General features: G+C 39.9%; 1 protein-coding gene across 1 annotated transcript; it reads left to right on the top strand.

Annotated features, from left to right (window-relative positions):
• Positions 1-94: 94 nt before the first annotated feature.
• On the top strand, positions 95-9219 carry LOC128703075 (galactoside alpha-(1,2)-fucosyltransferase 2). The gene is made up of 7 exons (XM_053797619.2): positions 95-228; positions 337-1112; positions 1645-1803; positions 6205-6290; positions 7479-7577; positions 8076-8232; positions 8639-9219. Exons 2-7 carry the CDS (start codon positions 941-943, stop codon positions 8845-8847), a joined length of 882 nt encoding a protein of 293 aa, XP_053653594.2. The 5' UTR covers positions 95-228; positions 337-940; the 3' UTR covers positions 8848-9219.
• Positions 9220-10359: the final 1140 nt, after the last annotated feature.

Here is a 10359-nt window from a genome sequence, read left to right as displayed (position 1 = left end):
TATCATGTAAATATTAAATACATTTACCTAATATAGCCTTGAAGCTCAAGCACGAGGCATTAGATATTTGTTCTTTGGTATTTCCAGTAATGTACAGGAGGCTTCGAAAGTGGGCGTGTGTTACTCTGGGTGTGGGGACTATCTCCTGGACCCTCCTTGTCTTACTCCACCTCCAGGGGCACCTCCAAAGACACAGCAACCACCTCCAGCACCCCCCACTCCTCCAAGGTATGGATAATAATGCAAGTATGTTCCATGTCATTCCAATCCAGGATATATTGATGGATAGTGGAAGTGAAATATTTTCAACACGTGAAATTCTGTTATCTTCTTTAGGTTTAAGATGGATAGAGGATGTGAAAGATGCTAAGGATGAGGTACTGAAGAACGCGAAACAGGAGGAGTTGGAGGACGCAACGCAGGAGACGCTAAGGAACAATATGAAGGAAGAGGTGCCGAAGAACGTAAAGCAAGTGGTGGTGAAGAACATGAAACAGGTGCTAAAGAACATGGAGCAGGTGGTGGTGAAGGACGCAAAGCAGGAGGTATTGAAGAATAAGAAGCAAGAGGTGATGACTTCGCAGGACGTGAGAGAAAAGAGTAACATCACTGAGGGCGTGAAGGAGAAGGTGTTGACTTCGCGGAGTCAAAGAGAGGAGACTAACATTGCTGAGAGCCACAATGATGTCGCCTCCACCATTAGCATTCCTGGTCTGGGACATTCCCCTAAAGACTATCTCTTTTATGACGAGGTGAGTAATCCAGAAGCAGTAAATCCGTAAGGATGGTTTTAACGACTTGATCTAGCGATGTTTTAACGACTTAGTCTGGTGGGATTTAAGAGCTGGTAATAGACACGTAAACAAGCACTTGTTTACGTGTCTTTCTAAACCAATCCCCTCAGGTGTTTTCCAACGAGTCGTGGGTTCGCTGGCCTCTCATGGTCTTTGACACCGTGGGTCGACTAGGCAATTGTCTCAACAGCTACGCTACGGCTTTGATTTTCAGCGCTGACTGGGGCAGGTTTCCGCTCACCGTTGCTGTCACTCAGCATGTCTTCAAGGGCGTGTCGACGCTGCTGGCTCGTCAGCACCTGCCTCTGCCTGTCGTTAGTGAGTGGAACAAAAGCCATTTGCAGGTGACCCGATTATTTGAGCACAAACAGAAAGAGCGTCTGTCTGGCGCTCAGTAGACGGAGGATCAAGCTTCCAACACGTCTTACGTTGAATGACCCACATGGGTTTAGTGCTCAACGTGAATTATAAAATTCGTTAATAATTTTTAACAGTAAAATGATATTGATAATTATTGTAACTGTAATAATAATTAATATAATAATAGTAATTTATAACAGTAATGATAATATTTATTATTATAGTTATAATGATTAATTATTATTAATTTTAACGATTAATAATTATAATTATAAAGGTTAATTATTATTTATTATAATTATGACATAATTATTGTAATAAGAAAAAGAAAAGAAATGTAATAGCAATAATAATAATAATAATAATAATAATAATAATAATAATAATAATAATAATAAATTAGGTTTCCTCTTCAAATTATTGATTATTTATGAATACAGTGAAAATTTGATAATTAGGCTGATAAACTGGATAATTACCCCACAATTAGGTCACGAACTATTAATGGACGTGTACGACGTGGGTGAAGTGGAACGAGTCGATCCAGATTACTTTAAGAACGACATGATGAGTCATCTGGAACCTACGTTCCGGAGGGCAATCTCAGAGCATCTCGTAGATGGGCAAGAAAAGCTCTACCTGCTGCCAGGTGAGTGTAGGTACGTGGGTGTACATGGGTACGTGGGAGTACATGGGTACGTGGGAGTACATGGGTACGTGGGAGTACATGGGTACGTGGGAGTACACGAGTACGTGGGAGTACATAGGTACGTGGGAGTACATGGGTACGTGGGAGTACACGAGTACGTGGGAGTACATGAGTACGTGGGAGTACACGAGTACGTGGGAGTACATGGGTACGTGGGAGTACACGAGTACGTGGGAGTACATGGGTACGTGGGAGTACATGGGTACGTGGGAGTACATGGGTACGTGGGAGTACACGAGTACGTGGGAGTACATGAGTACGTGGGGATACGTGGGAAAGACGTGAACAATAATAATTGACTCACGAAATATACTTAGAAATATGTCAAGATGGATGAATCTTATTAGAGCCAGCTGGCCCAGTGGTTAACGCACTGGCCCAGTGGTTAACGCACTGGCCTGTGGTTAACGCACTGGCCAAGTGGTTAACGCACTTGCCTGTGAGTTTTACAACTCACTTGTCATGGATTCAAATAATAATAATAATAATAATAATAATAATAATGTAGTAGGTTGGTAGACAGCAACCACCCAGGGAAGTACTACCGTCCTGCCAGATGACTGTGAAACAAAAACCTGTAACTGTTTTGCATGATGGTAGGATTGCTGGTTTTCTTTTTCTGTCTCATAAACACGCTAGATAACAGGGATATCTTGCTACTCCTACTTACACTTTGGTCACACTTCACAGACACGCACATGCATATATATATATACATACATCTAGGTTTTTCTCCTTATTCTAAATAGCTCTTGTTCTTTTTTATTTCTTCTATTGTCCATGGGGAAGTGGAAAAGAATCTTTCCTCCGTAAGCCATGCGTGTCGTATGAGGCGACTAAAATGCCGGGAGCAATGGGCTAGTAACCCCTTCTCCTGTATACATTTACTAAAAAAGAGAAGAAGAAAAACTTTATAAAACTGGGTTGTTTAAATGTGCGTGGATGTAGTGCGGATGACAAGAAACAGATGATTGCTGATGTTATGAATGAAAAGAAGTTGGATGTCCTGGCTCTAAGCGAAACAAAGCTGAAGGGGGTAGGAGAGTTTCAGTGGGGAGAAATAAATGGGATTAAATCTGGAGTATCTGAGAGAGTTAGAGCAAAGGAAGGGGTAGCAGTAATGTTAAATGATCAGTTATGGAAGGAGAAAAGAGAATATGAATGTGTAAATTCGAGAATTATGTGGATTAAAGTAAAGGTTGGATGTGAGAAGTGGGTCATAATAAGCGTGTATGCACCTGGAGAAGAGAGGAATGCAGAGGAGAGAGAGAGATTTTGGGAGATGTTAAGTGAATGTATAGGAGCTTTTGAACCAAGTGAGAGAGTAATTGTGGTAGGGAACCTGAATGCTAAAGTAGGAGAAACTTTTAGAGAGGGTGTGGTAGGTAAGTTTGGGGTGCCAGGTGTAAATGATAATGGGAGCCCTTTGATTGAACTTTGTATAGAAAGGGGTTTAGTTATAGGTAATACATATTTTAAGAAAAAGAGGATAAATAAGTATACACGATATGATGTAGGGCGAAATGACAGTAGTTTGTTGGATTATGTATTGGTAGATAAAAGACTGTTGAGTAGACTTCAGGATGTACATGTTTATAGAGGGGCCACAGATATATCAGATCACTTTCTAGTTGTAGCTACACTTAGAGTAAAAGGTAGATGGGATACAAGGAGAATAGAAGCATCAGGGAAGAGAGAGGTGAAGGTTTATAAACTAAAAGAGGAGGCAGTTAGGGTAAGATATAAACAGCTATTGGAGGATAGATGGGCTAATGAGAGCATAGGCAATGGGGTCGAAGAGGAATGGGGTAGGTTTAAAAATGTAGTGTTAGAGTGTTCAGCAGAAGTTTGTGGTTACAGGAAAGTGGGTGCAGGAGGGAAGAGGAGCGATTGGTGGAATGATGATGTAAAGAGAGTAGTAAGGGAGAAAAAGTTAGCATATGAGAAGTTTTTACAAAGTAGAAGTGATGCAAGGAGGGAAGAGTATATGGAGAAAAAGAGAGAGGTTAAGAGAGTGGTGAAGCAATGTAAAAAGAGAGCAAATGAGAGAGTGGGTGAGCTGTTATCAACAAATTTTGTTGAAAATAAGAAAAAGTTTTGGAGTGAGATTAACAAGTTAAGGAAGCCTAGAGAACAAATGGATTTGTCAGTTAAAAATAGGAGAGGAGAGTTATTACATGGAGAGTTAGAGGTATTGGGAAGATGGAGGGAATATTTTGAGGAATTGTTAAATGTTGATGAAGATAGGGAAGCTGTGATTTCGTGTATAGGGCAAGGAGGAATAACATCTTGTAGGAGTGAGGAAGAGCCAGTTGTGAGTGTGGGGGAAGTTCGTGAGGCTGTAGGTAAAATGAAAGGGGGTAAGGCAGCCGGGATTGATGGGATAAAGATAGAAATGTTAAAAGCAGGTGGGGATATAGTTTTGGAGTGGTTGGTGCAATTATTTAATAAATGTATGGAAGAGGGTAAGGTACCTAGGGATTGGCAGAGAGCATGCATAGTTCCTTTGTATAAAGGCAAAGGGGATAAAAGAGAGTGCAAAAATTATAGGGGGATAAGTCTGTTGAGTGTACCTGGTAAAGTGTATGGTAGAGTTATAATTGAAAGAATTAAGAGTAAGACGGAGAATAGGATAGCAGATGAACAAGGAGGCTTTAGGAAAGGTAGGGGGTGTGTGGACCAGGTGTTTACAGTGAAACATATAAGTGAACAGTATTTAGATAAGGCTAAAGAGGTCTTTGTGGCATTTATGGATTTGGAAAAGGCGTATGACAGGGTGGATAGGGGGGCAATGTGGCAGATGTTGCAAGTGTATGGTGTAGGAGGTAGGTTACTGAAAGCAGTGAAGAGTTTTTACGAGGATAGTGAGGCTCAAGTTAGAGTATGTAGAAAAGAGGGAAATTTTTTCCCAGTAAAAGTAGGCCTTAGACAAGGATGTGTGATGTCACCGTGGTTGTTTAATATATTTATAGATGGGGTTGTAAGAGAAGTAAATGCGAGGGTCTTGGCAAGAGGTGTGGAGTTTAAAGATAAAGAATCACACACAGGGTGGGAGTTGTCACAGCTGCTCTTTGCTGATGACACTGTGCTCTTGGGAGATTCTGAAGAGAAGCTGCAGAGATTGGTGGATGAATTTGGTAGGGTGTGCAAAAGAAGAAAATTAAAGGTGAATACAGGAAAGAGTAAGGTTATGAGGATAACGAAAAGATTAGGTGATGAAAGATTGAATATCAGATTGGAGGGAGAGAGTATGGAGGAGGTGAACGTATTCAGATATTTGGGAGTGGACGTGTCAGCGGATGGGTCTATGAAAGATGAGGTGAATCATAGAATTGATGAGGGAAAAAGAGTGAGTGGTGCACTTAGGAGTCTGTGGAGACAGAGAACTTTGTCCTTGGAGGCAAAGAGGGGAATGTATGAGAGTATAGTTTTACCAACGCTCTTATATGGGTGTGAAGCATGGGTGATGAATGTTGCAGCGAGGAGAAGGCTGGAGGCAGTGGAGATGTCATGTCTGAGGGCAATGTGTGGTGTGAATATAATGCAGAGAATTCGTAGTTTGGAAGTTAGGAGGAGGTGCGGGATTACCAAAACTGTTGTCCAGAGGGCTGAGGAAGGGTTGTTGAGGTGGTTCGGACATGTAGAGAGAATGGAGCGAAACAGAATAACTTCAAGAGTGTATCAGTCTGTAGTGGAAGGAAGGCGGGGTAGGGGTCGGCCTAGGAAGGGTTGGAGGGAGGGGGTAAAGGAGGTTTTGTGTGCGAGGGGCTTGGACTTCCAGCAGGCATGCGTGAGCGTGTTTGATAGGAGTGAATGGAGACAAATGGTTTTTAATACTTGACGTGCTGTTGGAGTGTGAGCAAAGTAACATTTATGAAGGGATTCAGGGAAACCGGCAGGCCGGACTTGAGTCCTGGAGATGGGAAGTACAGTGCCTGCACTCTGAAGGAGGGGTGTTAATGTTGCAGTTTAAAAACTGTAGTGTAAAGCACCCTTCTGGCAAGACAGTGATGGAGTGAATGATGGTGAAAGTTTTTCTTTTTCGGGCCACCCTGCCTTGGTGGGAATCGGCCAGTGTGATAATAAAAAATAAATAATAATAATAATAATAATAATCTATTTGGATAATGTAGCAGGACATGATTAATTGTGAATTAGAAAACAGTCAAATTACTCTGTTCATGTCAACAGTAAACCTAATAATTATTAGATGTGTATAAGTATTTAACATTCTAAATCTGCACACGGTTCTTAGTGCACGATAAACGTTCGAGGAATTTAACATTTGTATACCAACAAGGTATTACCCGCGTTTTTAGTGATTATCTTTCTTGCCTACAGGATATCCTAACCCGCTAAGGAAGCTTGCTAACCACCACAGCGTCATCCGTAGCGTCTTCAAGATCCGGCCCGTCCTTCAGGCAAGGGTAACCACACAATCTTTTTCTAAAGTACATTTAGCTCTGTTGTGGGGCCTTCGTTCTGTATTCATATGCCATACTACTATCATACATGTCATCTCAGCCAGAGTCCTTTAGGATGAGTCGACCATCCTTAAATTGGATGGTCAGAATGGTCCAAGTTTGACCAAAACGTCGTGGTAAGCTCTTCTCTTCTATGTGCGGGTTATTTGTGTATCGTTCCAGTCACGGTATTGTGCTTCTTGTTCTTTGCTGGTCTAGTTAAGAAAGTGCTGCAGCCGTCTGATGTTTCAGAGAGAGGGTGGGTAGCCTGGAAAGATTACCTCGCTTCTAGGAACACCTCAGTTCATCAGACACTCTTGTGCCTCCTGCTATTAAACTTCACACTAGTTTCCCTTCCTTGTCGGGCTGTGTTTTCACTAATATAGTTGAGTGTTCTCATGTACTTTTTACTACAAATTTAACTTGTACTGGACTTAATACTTAACTGAATATTGTATACATACATTCTTATACTGGGAATGTAAGCTATATGACAAAGTCACATTGTGTATAAAGATAGAACGTAAATTGGCACAAACAATATGGATCAAAGAACACCAGTGCATGTACTCACGACACCTTTATTGGAAAGGATATCCAGAGAGTATGTACTTGTGACCTTTCGTCCTCACACTGTGTAGACTTTAATTTCTTGTTTCTGAGTGAATTCTGCCTCTGCTTAGCTGGTTTATATCATGACCTGAGGGACTGATTACCTCAAACTATCTCTCCACCACTTAAGGATTAAAATTAGCCTCTGCATTCGACTGTCGAAACGTGCATCTCAGGCGGAACTAATAGTCAACAAAGGTACCCTAGTGATGCTCATGCGTCTTACTCATGAACTTGCCGATGATGTACACCGTCACTCACGAAATACAAACTCCAAACCTTAATTTTTAAAGGGGTGGACCGGTAAGCCAGCGGAAGGCCTCAGTCATGTGACCAAAAGCTCCATCTGTGGGTCATCATCTGACTAAGACCCCCACGTCAGGAAGCACTTGTCCTGTTTCCTGACGAACCTTACCTAACCTAACGTAACCTAACTCACGAAATAGCAACCTTCTTCCTACAAGCCATTGGAAAAACAAATTTGGGGTTGTAACAAAACCTTTGCCTATGTCGTTCTTACTGGCACTGTGGCTCTTCCAGGCACTGTCGTTCCTGAACCGTGTGCGGGCGGCCAACAGGGGCAACATCACCTTCGTAGGCGTTCACATACGTAGAAAGGACTATGTAAGCTTTGCGAAGGTCAGTCAATCACTGCCAATTATAAGAAATATCGGAAAGGGATTTTTCCCTCCCTCCAGTGACCTTAAAGTCTTTACATACCACATTATAGACTTACAATAATAATAATAATAATAATAATAATAATAATAATAATAATAATAATAATAAATATCAGTAGTAATAACAGCGAAATATATACTAAAAATAATAATATAATTATTATTATTATTATTACTATTATTATTATTATTATTATTATTATTATAAATGGTATTATTAATTGTATTATTATTATTACATATGATGATTATTATTTCCTAAAAACACACAAAAGCATTGCAATTTTTTATTAATATTGTCAAATTCAGGAGGAAACGCTAAAACCGTTGGGGTAGGGGTCATGCAGGACCTGAGAAAATGGGAGGTAATAAGGTTCGAGCCAAGGAAGGGGAGGATAGCTTCCTATATCCCAGGATTACACCTGGATTAGTTTCTAACCTCTCGTGTCCACAGCAGACGTTTTACCGGTGCAAGTTACCGGGACCCGGATATTATCTAAGAGCCATACAACACTACCGGGCAACACTGACCAACCCAGTGTTCGTGGTGTGTTCGGACGATCTCCCGAGCGTTCGAATACATCTTCAGAACGCCACTGATGTTGTCATCTCAGGTGAGGGATTAATCTCTCTCTCTCTCTCTCTCTCTCTCTCTCTCTCTCTCTCTCTCTCTCTCTCTCTCTCTCTCTCCCTTTCTCTCTCTCTATTTAAGATCAATCTCTATGTTTCTCACCCTATTTAAGGTCAATCTCTGTTTCTCACCCTATTTAAGATCACTTTCTATGTTTCCCACTCTAAGATCAGTCTCTGTTTCCCACTGTAATTAGGATCAGTCTCTAAATTTCCCATATTTAAGCTCTATCTCTAGGTTCCCCACCCTATTTAAGATCAATGCCAAGGTTTCCACTCTAAGACAATGTCTAGGAGAGACGAGCGAACTTAGTTAATATATTATCTGTCTCCAGTGTAGCTATACATTAGATATATTTAAAACGATAATCTCATTTCTTCCCTTTCCAGACCAGAAACACCCTGAAGAGGACCTGGCATTATTGGCCTCATGCACCCACTCAGTCATGACTGTTGGCTCTTTCGGGTTTTGGGCTTCCTACCTGGCTGGAGGAAGAGTGGTCTACCCACTCATCAAGAACTGTTCCCACTCGCCCTTCGTTAGTCCTGGGACACTTGGTCCCAGGGGATACCCAAACTGGTTGGCTCTTCCTGTCTAAAGGCTTTCCCTTATTTACCTTCTTCTTAGTTTCTTTCTTTCCTCTTCTTCTTTTCCTTTTCTTCTTCCTCTTATTATTATTATTAGTAGTATTATTTTAGTATTATTATTACTGTTATTATTGATTTTTCTTTCAACACACCGGTCGTATCCCACCGAGGCAGGGTGGCCCAAAAGAGAAAACAAAAGTGTCTTCTTTTAAATTTAGTAATATATACAGGAGAAGGGGTTACTAGCCCCTTGCTCCCGGCATTTTAGTCGCCTCTTACAACACACATGGCTTACGGAGGAAGAATTCTGTTCCACTTCCCCATGGAGATAAGAGGAAATAAACAAGAACAAGAACTAGAAAGAAAATAGCAGAAAACCCAGAGGGATGTATATATATATATATATATATATATATATATATATATATATATATATATATATATATATATATATATATATATATATATATGCTTGTACACGTATATGTAGCGTGATCTAAGTGTAAGTAGAAGTAGCAAGACGTACCTGAAATCTTGCATGTTTATGAGACAGAAAAAAGACACCAGCAATCCTACCATCATGTAAAACAATTACAGGCTTTCGTTTTACACTCACTTGGCAGGACGGTAGTACCTCCCTGGGTGGTTGCTGTCTACCAACCTACTACCTATATTATTGATTTTATTGATGATTATGTAATTATTACCTTCATAGTCATTATTATTAATTATTATTTTTTCTTAGAATTATTAATATCGCTAGTTTTATTATTATTATTAGTAGTAGTAGTAGTGGTAGTAGTAGAAGAAGGATAGTACTGCCATTTTCCACTAAACTTTACTTCCTGTGCAATAAAGGTTACACTCAAATTTCTTTGCAACTCAAAAGAAATAAAATAAGCAAAATTTATAGCTTTATTTGGAAGACATTAACTCAATAAAATTACAGAGATATACTTTATTAACTAAGAGACAGCACTATATATATATATATATATATATATATATATATATATATATATATATATATATATATATATATATATATATATATATATATAGGGTAATAATCAGGCTTGATCTGAGGAACAGGAGGATATCCCCAATTCCTTGGATCAAGAGCCTTGAAGACTATCAAGGAACCTTCCCTCACACTAGAGGTTTCAAAATGAATTACTATTATTATTATTATTATTATTATTATTATTATTATTATTATTATTATTATTATTATTCATATGCTGCCATGAACGTGAGTGTACAGAATATGGGAACCATCTACAGCATATGCTTCTACAGAAAAGCATTAGCCACACATGGTACCATGCTAAACGATATGGAACTCTGTATACCATAAAATCTGTAACAACCTACCATGGTAGCTTAACTACCTATAACAGTCACATGCTCCATTTTTGGGTTAGAAGGTCATGTGGTTTTTCGCTCACCATGAGGCGAGCCAAAACATGGGTTTGAACCCTTGGCTAGTCGCAGTGTTCACAAAACTTAAAAGATACATCGCT

Source organism: Cherax quadricarinatus, chromosome 86 (genome assembly GCF_038502225.1).
Source record: "Cherax quadricarinatus isolate ZL_2023a chromosome 86, ASM3850222v1, whole genome shotgun sequence".
Classification (NCBI taxonomy): Eukaryota; Metazoa; Arthropoda; class Malacostraca; order Decapoda; family Parastacidae; genus Cherax; species Cherax quadricarinatus.
Note: the sequence above shows the minus strand (reverse complement) of the source record. Positions and strands in the feature narration are given on the sequence as shown.